The 18,317-nt window shown below is 34.8% G+C and overlaps 1 protein-coding gene across 1 annotated transcript in view; it reads left to right on the top strand.

The window, feature by feature from the left end:
• LOC149549891 (fatty acid amide hydrolase-like) overlaps positions 1 to 18,317 on the top strand; it is a 129,582-nt gene that overhangs the window by 45,862 nt on the left and 65,403 nt on the right. Inside the window, exons 3-8 of the mRNA XM_089794977.1 lie at positions 9,519 to 9,579; positions 9,670 to 9,857; positions 10,053 to 10,182; positions 12,372 to 12,449; positions 12,561 to 12,708; positions 12,933 to 13,045. Of these exons, the coding sequence (XP_089651103.1) occupies positions 9,519 to 9,579; positions 9,670 to 9,857; positions 10,053 to 10,182; positions 12,372 to 12,449; positions 12,561 to 12,708; positions 12,933 to 13,045 (718 nt within the window). The remainder of the gene's footprint in view (positions 1 to 9,518; positions 9,580 to 9,669; positions 9,858 to 10,052; positions 10,183 to 12,371; positions 12,450 to 12,560; positions 12,709 to 12,932; positions 13,046 to 18,317) is intronic.

Below are 18,317 nucleotides of genomic sequence, written 5' to 3'. Positions count from 1 at the left end.
ACCTCATTGTAAAAGTTATCTCTTGGTAGACACTATAGTACCTGCTCCCTGAGCCCAATATTTATTGCTAGCATGGCTTAAATGTGCCTTCGCCGACTCAAGGCATCAACTACTTTATGCTCTTTACCCTTGATATAACTAATCTCAAAATGGTAATTTGGTAAGAATTCTAGCCACCTTCTTTGATGAGCATTAAGGTTGGGCTGGGTGAATAGATACTTTAATCTATGATGATCTGACCTGAGCTCAAATAGTTTTTCGATTAGGTAATATCTCCACATCTTTAGAGCATGGACAATAGGTGATAGCTCCAAGTCGTGTGGTGCATAATTTTGTTCATAGTTTTTCTGTAATGTTGTTCATAGTTTTTCAATTTTTTGGATTCATAAGCGATGACTTGGTCTTCTAGAATCAAGACACCCCCTAGTCCTTGCAATGCACTTGTTATAACTACAAATTAGCCCTCATAATCTAGTACCCTAAGTATCGGCATAGAGTTCAACTTATCTTTTAAATATTCAAAGGTTTCTTGACATTTTTTAGGCCATATAAATAAATTTCTTCCCTTTTCTTTGTAGGGTGGTAATGAGATCTGCTATCGTGGAGAAATCCCTAACAAATTTCCTACAAAAACTTGCCAAACCCATGCAGCTTGTGACTTCAGACACAATCCTATGTATTGACCACTCCTTGATTTCCTTGATCTTGGTGGGGTCTATTGCTATTCCCTTGACCTTGGCGAGGTCTATTGCTATTCCCTTGGTTGATATAATGTGCCCTAAATACTGGATTTCTTTCTGGTAAAAGGAACACTTAGATAGCTTTCTGTACAACTTGTGTTCACGTAATCTTTGCAATATTGCCTCAAAATGTTTCTGGTGCTCTTACTCATTCCAGGAATATAGGAGAATATCATCGATAACAACTAGCACAAACTTGTCTAAATGGTCTTGGAATATATTATTCATAAGACTCATAAAAGAAAAAGGGGTGTTAGTTAATCCGAAGGGTAAAACTATGAACTCATAGTGCCCATAATGAGTATTGAAGGCGGTTTTATGAATATTCTCATCCTTAATTCGAAGTTGGTGATAATTTAATCTTAGGTCAATTTTTTAAAATACTGCTGCCCCCCTCATTTGATCAAATAAATCATTTATCCTAGGGAGTAGATATCTGTTCTTGATGGTGACTTTGTTAAGCATTCTATAATCAATGCATAGCCTCACGGTTCCATCATTTTTCTCGAAAAATAGCACCGGGTCTCCCTAAGGTGATACACTCGATTGAATTAGTTTCTTGTCTAGCAAATCCTATAACTAAATTTGTAATTCCACCAGTTTGTTGTGTTCATGTGATATAGTGCTCTTAATATGGATTTTGCCTTGGGTACGAGGTCTATGGTGAAATCAAATACCCTAGAAGGGGGTAGGTCGAGAAGTTCCTCTGGAAATACATCTTGGAAATTTTTGAGATATGGATATTTTTCTTCAAAAGATTCCTTTAATCTTTCTCTAATCTCCCCATCTTCAAAGATGTAATCATCTTGATAAGTGGCTTTTAGGGGTTCTCTCAGGTCTTCTATGTTTACTGTAAAAATTTCACTCCCCTTCCTTATGCATCTCTTAAGTTGCATGGTTGAGATCTAACGAGATTTCACTTCATTCATTATCCCTTGAATGCTCACATGATTTCCTTGATCCTCTAGACACTTTACTATCTTTGCAATGCAATCTACCTTTGTTTTGTGCTCATTGAGCCGATTTATTCCCATGATGATATTGTAGGACCCTAGGAGTGCTATGTACAAATTAACCTCTATAGAGAAATTTTGAAAGTCTACATGTGCTTTAATCATACATTGATCTACTCAGGCTTTTGATTGGTTTGCATATTGAGAAGTGCAAGGTCAGGCTATAAATCTTGTTCTCTTGGAAAATCTACTTAATAATTTTGTGGAGATGAAACATTCACTGGCTCCAGTATCGATTAAAATAAAGATAGGGTTTCCATAGATCTTACCAAGGTCTCTATAGGACCCAACCGTTGCTCTGTTTTTTGGTTATCCGGGGTTGCATGGATCTTTTGTTGGAAAACAACTTGTTGGGGAGGTAAAGGAGGTTGTAGTTGCTAGTTAGAGATGCCCTTATTAGGACACTGGTTGGTATAATGGTCTCTGACACAAGTGAAACAACCTTTAGGTGGTCCTTTCCTCTCACTTCCCTTGTTACCACTGCCATTATTGGAGTTACCTTTATACTCTTTATTATTGTTTCCCTTGTAGTCAGGTTTGTTGGGCTTAAAGCTTTTGAAATTCTCCTTGTGTGACCTGAAGTGAGAACCGTTGGAACTTCAATTTGCCTTCCTTTTGTTATTATGGATGGAATCATCCCTTTTAATTGTGGGGCAAGAACATCAACTACTCCCCGATCCTATTGTTTAACCGCGTGACAAATATTCTAACCTTCAGGTTCCTATCTTGCTGCTATGGATGAACATACTTTAGGAGGTGAGTGAACTTCTCCAAGTAACCGTGTATTGTCATATCTCCTTGTTTAAGATTCTGGAAGTCTAATAATTTCTGGTCATACAAAGTTTTAGGTAGCCATTTGTTCATAAAAATGGAGACAAACTTGTCCTAGGTGACATCAGTAGTCTAAAGATTTAGTTCTATCTTGGTATTTCCCTACCATGTGGTTGCTTCTCCCAAGAGGTGATAAATTCCCCAAATTGTGTTTGAGGTCTCGAAGAAACTTTTGATCTTGAAGTATTGCTCCATTTCGGTTAACCAAGCCTCTGTGGCTTCACCAAACTCAAATCCAAAAAATCTAAGAGGTTTTATCTTTTTAATGTCAGCAGATAAATCACTCACTGTCTCTCGTTTCTTTTATTTTTTAGACTTTGCTCTAGGAGTTCTAGTTTCATGTTCATTGTGACCATATATCTCTTGCTTAGTTGTAGGAGGGGAAGAGGAGTGGGTGTCTCCTTGAACTTGCCCAAGTTGAGTTGCCAGTGCACTTTTCTCCATCTTTTCCATTCTAGTTTGTGCTTCTTGTACAACTTGGACCAACAGGTCTGTGGGGTTCGGAGGTGCAGAATTTTGGAGAAAAGAGGTCTGTGGAACATAATTTTGAGCAATGGTCCCACTGGATATATCATTCTCTATGTTGTTTTTGTTGTTTGCCATGATATTTGTTTGCATGAAACATGTAGTAAGTTCTTTTATTAATATAATATTTTCATACATTTGCTCAAGAAGAAAGAAAATATTTAATTATTTGCCTAATCAATTTAAATACAAAATGCCATTTTTAAAATTATAATATAGAACAATTTCTCTTGTCACAATTGCAACCAATCTTATTTACGAAATTCCTCTCATGAAGATCTATCAAATATAACTCAATATAGATATTTAAAAAAAATGAGACACCCTATTCTTAAGTATTCTTTATGTTTCCATCTTTGGGCATATCCTGCCCTTTACATGGTTTATGGTAAATCATGAGCAGATTTGTTTTCTTGGCATTCAATACCTCAATGAGTTTGGTTCTAAAGATTGCCTTCTTGGCAAGAGTCAATTTGACTCTTTCTCTTAATCTGGAGTAGAGCTTGGGCTAATGTCTCGTAATCCTTGAGTACGAAACAAAGAGATCAGTTGTACTTTTGGCATGTTCTTAATCAGGTAAAAGAATACTAGGTAACGAGGTTTCTTTCCGGGTGTAGTCTGGATATACATCTTGTTTTCCCATTAACACTGCATTTTTCTGTTATCTAGCTAGGATATTGATGATCCCGAGGCTCAATAACCCAATGCTCTGATACCATATGTAACAAGCTAAAATTTCATATTAATTAAATGAATAGGAAATATCCAAAAATAACATCTCTTTTAAAGAAACATGAAACACAGTTTAACAACCTATGCATGATTTTCGTTTCCTTTCCATTCTACATAAACAAGTAAGAAATAATTGAAATAGCTATTTTAATCCAATGTAAGGAGAAACTAACCATATCATCTATCTAAATACTAATTGAAAATGTAGAACATAAAAATAAAGTAAAGTACCCGAATTTTAGATGATTGCATAAGGACTTTGACCTTAGTTGTGCAAGCCTTGGCTATCAGAGGAGAGGAGAAGCATTTCCATGGCCTTAACCTCCCAATTGCGGACCCTTAAGTATCCCCACACAATATCTGTCGAGAAAGGCCCTCCCTGCCTTGGAAATTAGGCTTGGGGCACTAATGTTCAGCCACTAAGCATCTTGATGTTAGAACGTCGACTAAACAACTAACTAGGCCTAGGATACCTTCCATACACCTATTTGCCAACCGTTAGCACTCTGACTCTAGTGATCATATCGACAAGCGTGCCACTAACCTAACTTGGCGAAGGATTTGTGAGGGCACTATGTACTCAATCACCCATAGCTCGACTTGACAACAAGACTACACTAAGGACTATGATGAGTTGACATAGGCTTTTAAACAAATCAATTTACTTGCTTGAGTTACTGATGGTTCTTTTCTTTTTGTCATGCAAGAGTAACCATAGTTCAATGATTTCTATTTCACACCCTTAATCTCGACCATGTTAGTCTCCCTAAATGATTCATCGGGTTGATGTATGAACAATTGTAATCATTGCTAATGCATCTGCTGAATTGGCCTTGACATTATAAAGGAGTTCTAAATGTTAAAGTATTTATATGCACAACCTATACATCTTCCATTTTGGTGTTGGCATTACAAAATATATATGAATGTTTAAGCATCCATATACACAACCAATACATCTATCATCCTGGTGTTGGCAGTACAAAAGATATCTGAATTTTTAAGCATCCATATGCATAGTCAATACATCTGCCATTTTGGCATCGGCAATGTAAAGATAGTTTTTAAATGTCTAAGTACTTATATTTGCAGCCATTACATCTGTCATTCTAGCTGTGCCATTATACAATGGTATTGAATTTAAAAACATATACCAATCTTGCTTCGCAAGGTGGAGTTTTCTTATCTCAGGGAGTATATTTCAAATACCTCTGTATAAGTTACACTCTTCTTAATTATGATTTTGAAAGAAACTTTCTTAGAAGAGAGATGCCACAGTTCGGGTACATTCATATAATGTGTGCATAAAGAGTGGACATTGATTCATTTCATGTTTGATATAATTAGCATTACATGATCCTTCTAAATAACTTCTACTAAGCCTTAGGATTCATTTCAACATGTATACACAAGCAAGATAGAGATGATAACATGGCATGATTGATGGTCGGGCTTGCATAGTAGGAACAACTCTTGAATGATGCTCGAAATGGCCAACTCTAATTATGGACAGCAATATGTAATTATGATTGAAGCAACGCCTGTAGAAGGGTGTATAATGATCCTAGGGATATTTGTGAAGGAGAAAAGAGAGCTAGAGAAGGTAGTAACTTTGTTCGTAGTGGTATGCCTTTGCTAGAGATGAGAATATTGTATATGGTCAATGAGCTTCCGCACAAAAGACTTAAGCCTTCTCGGTTGCATGCTCAGTTACAAGCAAGATTGCAAAGGTGGCAAGAGTTACAAGATACAAGGCCATCGGTTGAATGTGGAAAATAAAATAAATACTAATGTGGCCACACAAATAAAATGGTATAAGGTCGATGAAAGACATTAGAGAAATATAGGCACTCAAGATGAAAGGTAAACTATTGCAAGAGAATAAAATTAACCCATGTTATTTACCTTCATATAATAAAATCATACACCACCTAATTATACTTGTGTATGTATGTACACATGTGTATATATATATATATATATATCAAGCATACATAGATAATATGATATTATTGTACTAAGGCATTGCAATATTATGTGAAGCTCTGAGATCATCAAATTCAAATGGTAACATATTTTAATTAAATGTTTAGTGATATTCTTTAATAACGCATATTTATTTTGACTGGGTAGCTCATGTTAGTACCTAGTATACTTTTTCTTGCCTAGTCATTTTACCCCTTACCCTTAATGGTTAGAGCCCATACTTGTTGACTCACAAGTGAAGTGGTGTCCCTTGCCCAATTCCTTTCTTGTCAATACTTCCCCCCCCTTGAACATGCTCTTGCAAGAAGAAATTCTCCACGATAATATCATATTCCTCAAATAATCATAGTTTACAATCACAAGTTATTGATCATAAACCATCTTAATGAGTAACTACTATTTCACTTCTCATGAAAAAAAAACCAACTTTCCAATATTTCTAGATAACATCATAACGATTAAATAACATGTCATCTTCACATGAAGTCATTACGATTGACCATCTAATCATTTCAGATGATCATAACTTATTCTAACTGTCAATTGACTTCATATGAAACTAACAACTATATGAGTAAATTTCAAATTAAGCGAAAATTGGGATGTAACAAAACTCTTGGTAAAGGGAGTCGTTATTTTTCCCATCTACCATGACCTAGCAAGCATAATTTTTAAGAGAATATGATGGTAGTGCATCAACAATAGTGGTTTCATTGGAGAATTAACTAATCTAGTGTGGGAAGAAAAGACAATTCCTTGAAGAACTATATAATCTAGTTCATCCAGCTCTAGTGGGGGAATACTATCATATCCCCTTTTTCAATAATGTATGTTATGATTAAAATGCGTTTTTACTATTTCTCGTGTCTCCCACAACCCAATTTTATGTATTTTGTCTTCATTTCTATCACATATGTCTTTGCCAAAGGTTTCTAAAGTCTCTAAGCATGAGAATTTCTTTAAATTTCTAAGGTTGTATAGGTCATCGAGGTTGCAACTTTTCCCTTTATGGCATACCCTTTATTTTCATTGAACCCTCTTTGCCAAACCCCACTCTGTCACAAGACTTTGTTAGACAGTTGCTTCCTCTCACAAGGATACCTCCCTTCTGAACATTGACCTCTACTTGTAAAAGTCACGAAGTACCTTTGACAATTAAATTCTAGAATTCTAGCCTCTTTTCATTGGTTAATGCGTCAAAAATTTAACCAATTTGTAGTTGCTTTTTTTTAATAACGGAGTACATGTAGATGTAGAAATCCTTGTATTTTGTACAAGTCATGGAGTACCTTTGATATTCAAACTCCAACATTCTTGCCTCTTCCATTATTTACCTCACCTCATGTCACATCGCCTACCTCCTTGCATTGTCAAATTGCTTGTAATGCTTAGTTGCTCACCTTACTGCCCCATACACTCAAATGACCATTAATGTTTTGTTGTATGATTTACCTTCCAAAATATTTTGTAGATAGAAAGGGATGATTCAATGATAGGGATGTGAACCTAAATCAATCCACAGTGATGCAAATGAAGTTGTGACAAATATTACCATTATAATGTAGTTTGGATTTGAATTCTTGATGGATCTCCTGCCGGTTGTAATGATGAACAAATGAAATATTTTAATATCATCCGTGAAGCCAAAACAACCTTTGGGACCCTCTAAAATAGCACACATCCTTGAATAAAGGGGTTGGGACATCCTAAATAGCACATACCCCAATCTAAGATGTCAAAACCTAACCAATTTGTAGCCTCCTTTTTAAATAACTCAATAGATGTAGAGGTTGCTGAAATCCTTTCTCTATCTTTCTTGAAAACATCCTTTGGCAAGTTGCATGATTCCAAGTGCAAGTCAAAGAAAATTGTTATTGTTGGGTATTATAAGGTATAATCCATTTGATGTTATTGCGAGTTGCATGATTCCAATCACAAGGTATAATCCATTTGATGTAGTCTTTGAGTTTTATGTGTGTTTGTTATGAAGTATAAAGATTTCTAGTTTTTATTTTGAAAATCATTCTTTTGAGGAAGGAAACCCTTATGAATATTTAGGAGATTGAAAGACAAAAAACCAAATGATCTTACAAGCCAAAGAATGAAAACCATGTGGGCGAAAGGAGTGGTTCTCACTTAGGGGATGCATTTGAACTTTAATGTCTGTCAATATTGATGATTTGGAGTTAGCACAATACTTATTTTTTTCTTGGGAGCATAATTTGGAGTTTTCATAGTGGTACAACTTGTCTTCATTTTGTCTATGATATGCATCGAGTTATTGCATATCCTTGATCAAGTATATGCATCATTTTGTTATTATAAGATACTTCTTGATCAAGTTGCAAATTGTTGTTATGACCAACAACCATTGTTCTTACTTTTCATTGCAATTGTAGTTATTGCTTCATGTTTTAAAGGAAATGCACTATATAAATTATCATATAATTGTTGAGGAGATTCAATATGAGATTCATGATCATGGTCTTGCTATTCTTTCTATTTTCAATATGGCTTTCAATATAAACATTATTAGCATTTATATCGAAAAAGGAGTTTATTTTATTTTAGTGGCTAGTCATATTACAATTAAGAACATTCCTTTGTTAAGGAATATCGAGCTTTCAGTAGCTTGTGGCATAAACAAATTTGAAAGTGACGATGAAGATAGAAAGAAAAATCTTAGCAAAATGAGTACCTTTCATATGTGAATACTTAGGAAAAAAGAAGAAGAATAGAATCCTTATGGGTCAAAAGAGGAGAGGCACTCATCAAAAAATTGAAAGGAAGAATAAATTTCCCTAGACTTTAATTTTCTTTTTAAGATCTACCCTAGATGTAATTAAATTAGAAATGTAAGTAGACTCAATGTTTTAGAAAATAAATGAAGTAATAAATCTACCGAGTTTGAAAACCATGATAGACGACAATGCAATTCACCAAAAATTCAAACCGTATCAAATGAATGATTTGGAATTAATCAATACTTGTTTTTGAGTCATATAAGTTTTGTTGGTATGTGATAGTTTGCATGCAACCGGCTTAATCCAATCCCTTGTGTAAAATCCTATAAATAGATCAAGCCAACAACTAGATATATGATTAGGGACAACACTTTCAAACATTGAAGATGTCTTGGATGTTTGTGCCATTTCTAATAAGATGTTCTTGATTATGTGTGTGATAAAGGAAAAGAGCTCTAGCATTTTATAATTGATTTAGCTGATATGGAATGTCTAAAACGATTTTAGATTAGTTCTTTAATTATTTTGTACTTTAAGCTAGAACACAATGAACTTAAAGACCTCAAAATAAAAAGTTTAATCTTACTTATTTAAGAAATTATTTTAATAAATATAACAAATTTAGATTTGAAACAACAAATTGATAATCCCATCTCGACCTCCAAAAACAAATGCAACTAAAAATTAAGAAATAAATTACTTAACATTAATATAGCTTTTCAGTTTTATACACTACTTATTACATGAACATTTTTATAATCAATATAACTCAAAACGTAAGAAAAACGCGTTTCAACGTTACAAATGGAAATGGAATTTTAATCCTCTCCTACTATCCATGATCCACACGCCCGTTTCCATCGATTATTGTATTTTCTAAACACGTTTTGTCCTGAAGTGTTAAAGCTACTGATAATTTATTTTCATTTTTATAAAATTTACTGCAGCTGTTTGCAAATGCACGAATTAAAGAGCCTCCAATGTATTATCCAGTGTACCCGATGGAAGGTACTGCTGTTTGAAATTCCCGAATACAAATTTTAATCGTCTTTCCTTCACCGATTTAAAATAGAGCTAACTTGAAGTGATTCATTCCAGAGATCGAAGAGCCACAATCCTTAAGAATTGATTCTAGTTTGCCTGCATGCCAAAAGGTCTCCCAAGTGCTTAACTGCATTTCCAACAGTTCATCTTGTCAGCCAACAAAGGATGAACCGTTTTTCAGACGTTGGACAATTCAAGATTTTTCGAAGGCTTACAGATCAGGGGTGGTTACTCCTACAGAGGTATTCACTATACCAATCTCAGACCCAAGTGATATGAACCTGGTTTTTTGTGAAGTTGGTATTTATATTTTAGTTGCATCCGGTTTCCTCTGTTCTGTTATAATATGCTGCAAGTTAACTTTTTGTAGCTGTGAACAAATGTAATTTCACTCCATTTTGTGCTGTTATTGACTGAACTATTTGTTTACGTGATAGGTGATGGAGCGCTTTTTATCTGCAGTTGAGAGATCCTCGAAACAATCTCCAGGGATGTACATATTCATAAGCTATGATTGTAAAGATATACGTAGGCAAGCCGCTGAGTCAACATTGCGGTTTAAGAAAGGTATGTAAGTGATAGACGTATATTTTTCACAGCCACCCGTGGTTTGCTTTTGATTGAATATAAACTTAAATTGTGTAACATGAGTACAGTTTTGTTAAGTGAGCACGTTTGAGTTATTGACTATTCGAGGCCTATGCTGTCATTCCCGTTACCTTCAAGTAAGCATAATGAGTTTCGAGTGTAAAACGTTTTACTGTTTCGAATTTTTTCAGCAGACAACAACTATCATACAATATCTTCATAAATTGGTATTATAGATTGTAGTTAATTGGTGAATTATGATCCATTTGGCTAATCGTTTTCCATGCTTTTTGTTGGTAAGTGGTCACAGTCATTCTTGTAATCATATCGAGTGCTACCACATCCCCCTATCTGGGTATTTCTAATATGCGTTTCATGGAACATATAGTAGAAAAACACACGAATAAACAGAACAGATGACAACGATCTACATTCTTCATTGTACAAGGCCAAGGACATGCAAACTCTCCCAGAATTGGGCGTGTTTAACACCCCAGTCAATAAATCTTTATGCATTAAGGGCCTTAGTGAACCAGGCCAAATGTACATACAGGATATGACAAGAGTGTGATTGTTTCATGAAAATGAGGATTACTACAATAATGATTCTCAGTGTTCTCACTCTAACGATAGAGGTTGACGGACAACTGTAGAATTCAGGCGAGAAGTTAAGAGTACCACTTAATCTGCTTCAACAAAGCACCTTTGGAACCAATGAAGTAAACTACTTTTAGTTTGTAAAAGTCATGATTCCTCAAGTTCTATTTCAAATTTTTATAATAATTTAACTATGAGTTATTATATATCCATTTATTTATACATTCAGACACTTCTATTCATATAAGATGGGCATTTATCTATATGGGACATGCATTTATTCATATGAGATAGGTATTTGTTTATATGGAGTTTGCATTCTCTTATCTGACTTGGATATGGATAGGTACATTGCCCCTGTTAGAGGATTAGATTCACTGGGACCAACCAAATCTTGAGTTATTCATTGAAGTGCATTGAGTGCACTGACATTCAAGAGTTTATTTATAAAGCTATAGGCTTGGGTCTTACATTTTAATTTGGTCAAAAACATTGAATAATGAAGCAAATTTATTTCTCATATTTACTTTTATGATTTTAGTTGATATAATTGAACGAATAGTGAGGACACTAGATACAAGATGTAATACATAAATTAGAATAATTAAAGGGTCTTTGTCAAAATTTTGGGGGTTAAAGGAATGGAATTCTCCAATGATCCTATGGGGTACCAGAGATGGTTGAACTCTAAGACCTCAAAGGAGTATCAAAGATAGTTGAACTTTAATGCCTTATTCAACATAAGAGTTTTGAAAACTTTGAAATGTCAAGAATATTAGAATTTTGGAGAATTTGATACCTTGGAAGGTATTCAACTTGTCTCAAAAAAATTGTTTCCACCCCTTAAACTTCATCATTCAATTACTACTGATTGCTCCCTCTTGCTCCCTCTTCTTTCAACCATGTGATTGAGTTTGGATCAAAATCCTTCATCGCTATAGAGGTAAATATCTCAAGACTTGAGGAACGACAATGATGACTGACGGAATTCATCTAATCGGAGGAATTCCAACAGTTATTATGTTCCCAGTTTTGTCTCTAAAACTTGTCGCCAACCTCATTCTTTTGTGATTTTGATCATGCATTGCTGTTCTTCTAACTTAGAGATTGAAATCCAAAACCTCCTGCCGGGTGGCATATTGGGAGAGATGAACTTTCATGGGCGGTATTCCTCTAATCAGTGGGGTTCCACCCGACTTAACATGGACAAAACCTTCTTGTCATGGCTTTAAAATTCCTCACTTTAACTCTTACTTCAAACCCTACCTCTATGATTCTATTTTGCCGCCTGCTATAGCCTAAAGACTTGAAATTCTTTCTATTTTAAGACTCTACAACCACCCAAGCCTATTGGCAAAGTGAAAAGAGGGGTTCCCCATTTGCAATGTGGAAATGGTATGGAAACTGCACAACATGACCTTCTAGCATAGCTTCTTAGCCAATGAGAACCCAATTTGAATTATACGTAGAAGTAAGAAACATAGTGGTTTGGTTTGCAGAGAACTAAAATAAGTTGCCTATGTTCAAAATTTTCATTCAGTCTTATCTCTCTTTTGTAAGTGCATGCACAGGCGAACCGTTTTCTATTCTTGACGGAGTACCAATTGCAGTGAAAGATGAAATAGATTGTTTACCGTATCCCACTACAGGTATTTACTATGGACATTTCTCATCCTTATGTTCTTTATTTATTTACAATATGATTTCCTTTGTGCGCTTGTCTCTCTGACATTTGAACAAAATAATGTGTATATTTGAAGGGGGTACCAAGTGGTTGCACATGAAGCGCACAGTGACAGATGATGCTACTTGTGTCAAGCGCTTACGTGAATGTGGTGCAGTGCTCGTTGGGAAGACAAACATGCATGAGCTGGGAGTTGGAACCAGTGGAATCAACCCTAATCATGGGTATGCATTTCCGACAAATTGAGTTGATAGATTAAGCTGATTAAAATTTTTATCCTCTTTTGTTTAGTTTTTCCTTATTCATTTGGATAGTACTTGGATATCAACACTGAAATCTTGTATTGTCCAAGCATTAAACAAATTACAAATTTTGCAAAATTTGACTCATTTTAGTTCTCATTGTTGTTAGAAAATGAACAGGGACATTTATGACTTGTAATTGACAGGACAACACGAAATCCATATGATGCTGAAAAGATTGCAGGGGGATCTTCCAGTGGGTCTTCTGCAGCTGTATCTTCTGGATTATGCCCTGCTGCACTTGGTGTTGATGGGGGAGGTAAAAGATAATGTCTTGTAAATGAACTCATATATCAAGTGTTTTCTATATTGTTTAATATTGTGCATCAATAATTAATTGTTTCAAGACAAATTTGTATTATGATTTATCTTTAAAGTTATAAAGAGATGCCTAGCCGTACCACTTGTTTTGGCCTTTACAGTTATGTGTAAATACTAAATAATATAAATGCAGCCAAACAGGAGTTGCTACTGCAGTATTATCAAATGCAATAAAGCAAATACAAACTTGTATTTCAAACTAAATGCATTGACAGTAATTTCCTTCTTATAGCTTCAGCAATATGAAGTCAAATACGTACATGCATCTTCCAATTTTATCACCTCTAACACTAGGAAATGTAACAGTAAATCGATCTGTTGGTCTCAGAACAAATGTAATAACCCTAGCCTGGTTATGGCTGATTTGAAGCAAACTGTAAACTTTCATGCCAATGCAGCGTCCACCACCAATATGACTGTCTTGACCCCCAAAATGCTGGTCTGTATGCCTAGACGTAGGTTCTTACAGTCCATAAGTCAACGTCATCCCTGTAAGAACAATTTGCAGGCCCAATGGACATTATAATGCCAGCCACCAAGAAAAAATCATAGAACCCATATAATATCAAATGCTACCACAGGGAGGTAGATGGCAGCCACAGATATGCACAGTAATCTTCCAAATGAAATCGTAGGTAGGAATGATTAGAGCCAGTCACAGTTCTCATTAGCCATGCAATGAAGTAATTGATCAATCTCCAATCTGCTTCTTAATTACAGTCGCTACAGCCAAGAAGCTACAACCCCAATTGATTTCTTCCAGCTACAGGAAGATAAATAATTCTTAGAATTATTTCCACAATACTTCAGCTGTGGAATCAATGCACAACTTAGAACCAAAACCCTTTTACTTCAGCAAGGGCATAAAACCACAGACTCAGAATTGTCACAAAGACAACAAAGAAAAGAGATAAACAAATAATCGGATGCTTTACTCATCAAATGGGCTTATTTTTATAATCTCCAAATGGCACAAAGTTTTCCAAATGAACTTCACTTAAGAAGCTTCCCACACACAACATTAAAAAATAATAAAGTGCCATTATAATCTAATTTATTAATTGTTTTTGGCTCCAAAAATGACCTTTTACACCGTAACTTAATATTCTGACATGTAAGGCCATTGTTTTTTGTTCTCACGATTTGAAACTTTTTGTCCTGGTTCCAATGAGCTATGATACTAAGGTGACCAACAAACAACACCAACAAAAATAACAACTTCAGCGTATTTAGATGATGTCATGCCCAAAAAAATAAGGACAAAAATACACAATTTTTTTTTTTTTTTTGCTAATAAAGATAATGTTCTTGTGGTTAACTAAGATTAAGCAAGACAACATGGTCGAAAAAGTTTTAGGGTTTAACTCTAATGGAACTAGTCATGTTCAATTGCTATGACCTTAAGGATGTTCTAATTAGTTAGGCCCCTACTACTAAATGAATAACTTGATAGTCGATACATTTTTAATACATTGCCCTAGGTTTAGTGTCATGAATTAACTTCTTTCAACTTCGTTAAACTTTAATCCAAAATTTAACTTAACTTAAATGTTCTCTAACATTCTTATAATCATCTAATAATTCATTTATTGTTTACCATTAAAGTTGATGACAAGAGTAAATTCAATGACTCTATATTTTAATCTAAGCTTTATTGGAATTATCATAAATTTAAGCTCATATTAAGATTGATCTATAAAGCTCATAAGAGTATAGAACTACTTAATGAAACGTAAAAATTGTTCTAATGGAGATATTCAAATTTCACATTCAAAACTTTTAAATTGAAATGAATTTAATATTTTAACATTCAAATCCCTAATTAGTAATTACATTGTTACTTAACAATTAATACATTAATTCTTAAAGCCATCAAAATTTCTAATCTAGTTTATAGATAACGCCATACTTAATTTAAAATATAACAATCTATAACTTATCTAAACATCCGATACATTAGCATAGAATACTACTGGTCAAAATAACAATAACAACTAAATCAGCTTTAAATTAACATACTTCTCCAACTAGCAAACATAAAATATTAACTAGATGAAACTTGATTACTAATTCCAACTTTACTTAAATCAAATTCAATTTTTAAATAATATTATCCCAACTAAACTTAAGATTTAACAACTTAATCTAATCTTAGATGATATATATAAAGAAATATTTTAATCATACACAAAGAAAATTACCACACAAAAACCAACCAAAGATTAATATTACTTAACTACAACCCTAATACCTACTAACTAACAACTAACTACTAACTTTAAATTAAAAACAATCTAAACTACAATTAATAAATTTAACTAAAACATAAATAACTAAAAGCATTAATGACTAACCCTATACTAATCCTATCACTAACTAAACTTAACCTTACTAACACCCCCCCACCCTACTAACTAAACCCCACAACCCCCCTACGACTAAAACCGACCCCCCCCTTAGGGCCTGCCCACGCGCTGCCCAAGGCCTGCGCGTGGCAGGTCCATCCCCTGAACCGCGTGGGGAAGGAGGTACGCAGGGGGCCGGTGAAGGCTTAACGAGCCGTGCCCTCCTGTCTCGTCGACCCAGCTGCCTTACTTGCCCCCACACGTTACTGCAGGGTCAACGACATTAATAGGACAAGAGACATGGCAGGGTTAGCAATTAAGAAATTAAGTTTGAACATTCTCCTGCCCCCTCCCTATGATGAATTCGACCCCTGTACTTGCTGACAGGTGGTTGGAGGGTCAATTTTTTTTAAGCTCTCTCGAGTGATTTGACTAGTACCATAGTCCTATGAATTAAATACTAAAAAGTTTTATAGTTGAGGGATGGATTTTAAAAATGTTAACGTATATAATTAAATGTTTTATTTTCTATCCATTTTAAGTTATACTATTAAATGGAGTGACAAGGATCTTAGTTTGCATGACAAGGGGAATACTTAATAGAATATTCTCTGTGTCAAGGAGTGGAAATTAACTTTCCCATACATTTTCCAGAGAGGTCTTTTAGGCTTGGAAGTGCATTTTTTTTTTTTATAACCAAGATGAGTTAATCATTTCTAGAGGCAAAATGGAGTTACATTTCTCTAAAGCAATTTGACACACAAGCATGCAAAGGATTATAATCCCCCTAATCAAAATTAATTTTATTCTTTATGAACCTTAACAAGGGATTATGATTCTATATCCAGTATTAAAAAGGTGATGAATAATTATTTCAATTTCAATTGCATTACTAATGGAGCAGAACAAAAGAAGTACTAGCTTGGTGATCACAATGTAGTATTTCTAATTCATCAAATTACTTAACCATATATTGAAACTTCAACATCTCAAATTGCATTGTAATAACATGATTGGAAACTTGGAGGTCTATAATTTAGTGTCAATATCTATCAACCTATTTTCTCACAACATATGCAAAATTTGGAACCACATGAGAGCAATGCAAGAAGAATTTCTTATTCCTTTCTTTCCTCTATTATTCATCCTGGTTCAAGGCTCCATCGGGAAAGAACCAGTAAGAAAACTCGATATCTTTGCCACTACATCAAATTCAATTACAATTTACCTGATATTACAATTCATTGAGTTTTCTTCAAGATTTTCACAAGAGACTTTTATCAAATGTCTTCATTGCCTCAAGGGTAAACATGGGAGATACAAGAAGCATCATGGAGATAACAACACAAAGAGGTAAGCAAAATGAACATACATTCCCACCCGGTTGCACAATAGGTCCAACAATGAACCAATATAGGGGAAAGGTGGATGTTCTCAATAGGAGAAGTCTATCACCATACACTTAGCCCTTTCGGGGCTAAAACTTCAAGAATTTCCATTCTTTCACAAGGCCCTTTCGAGGCTATATCCACAAGGATTTTCATTCTTTACCACATTCAAGAATTCTCAATAACAACAAGGTATGGGATGACAAGTAGGGGCCCATACACCCTACCCTTTCTCCCTCCTCTCTCCATGAGAGGAGACTCTACACTATTGAGGTCCAACTGATGCCCTTTCCCCAAGCATGGCCATTTCTTCCCTATCCAAGGGTGAGTGTTGCCAAATACATCCCCATGGAAATCTTTCAAAAACAATCAACACACCAAAAAGAAAAGGGCATATGAATATCATCCAAAAAATGAGACAAGATAAAATCCCTCCCAATACCACCCTCAACACACAAGCAAGGAATGCATATCTACACAATGTCTCCAACATGATTCAACAAGATTCAAAACATGAACACACACAAAGAACCATTCATGGAGTGAAGAACTCCTACCTTCATAAAAGAGTTATGGCAATGGTGGTTTGAGAAGAGCTTCCCTTTTTCTTTCTTCAATCTTCAAGGCTTCCTCCAAAACTAGAGGATTGGGTGACACAAAAAACTCAAGTTTCTCCAAAAGGCCTCTAAGTATGGTCTCTAACCCCACTAAGCTTCAAGTAACTCCAGCTGGAGGTTTGGTTTCACTAACCCAAGTAAAGAGCAACCCCATTTTCGAAATCAGCCTATAATAGGGTTTTTAAGAGACCCTAAGAGTCAACCTAGGAGGCTAATGGGTTGGAAAGTACCCCCACCCATACCCTTACCCATAGGGGTACTTAAATTTAATGCTTCTAAGCTTTTAAAGGCTTATTAGGAATAATTAAAAGTTAGTAGAATAGTAAGATCAGATTACAACCTTTATAGAATTACAATATAAGATTAGCACAAAATTAACAAGAAATTTAACTCCGTTTCTTCCATTGGATTATCTTGGCTGATTTTCCTGCACACTCATTGCACACATCAGTAGGTCCAAAAAATCACGTGCATAATGTGAATAACATGCTAAAGGAAATTATATATAATTTAAAGCATCCACTTCTTACTAAATAGTTGTTTATCTAGTTCTACTCATATTTCTAGCCTTTCGACTTGCATAACCAAATGTGTTAGCTTGCATACATTTTCTTTCATCATTATACATATTTATAAGCATTAAATGGAAAAATCAACTAACTGAAGTAAGCATCACACATCGCAAAATAACATAACAATGTTCAGTGTATCCAATAATGTTCTGACATGTCAGCATGAGTATCAAAATAACAATGTATCATAGGTGCTAGGATGGGTCGGGGTGAGGCCTCACAGATTAATAATAATAATTCACCCGTCTTGTAAAAACAGCTGAAGTAGCATCAGAATCAAAATTTGAC

This window comes from Cupressus sempervirens, chromosome 7 (genome assembly GCF_028749045.1).
Source record: "Cupressus sempervirens isolate cs-2001-9-10 chromosome 7, ASM2874904v1, whole genome shotgun sequence".
NCBI classification, from domain to species: Eukaryota; Viridiplantae; Streptophyta; class Pinopsida; order Cupressales; family Cupressaceae; genus Cupressus; species Cupressus sempervirens.
The sequence above is the reverse complement of the archived record's forward strand: the minus strand, read 5'-3'. Positions and strand labels throughout refer to the sequence as shown.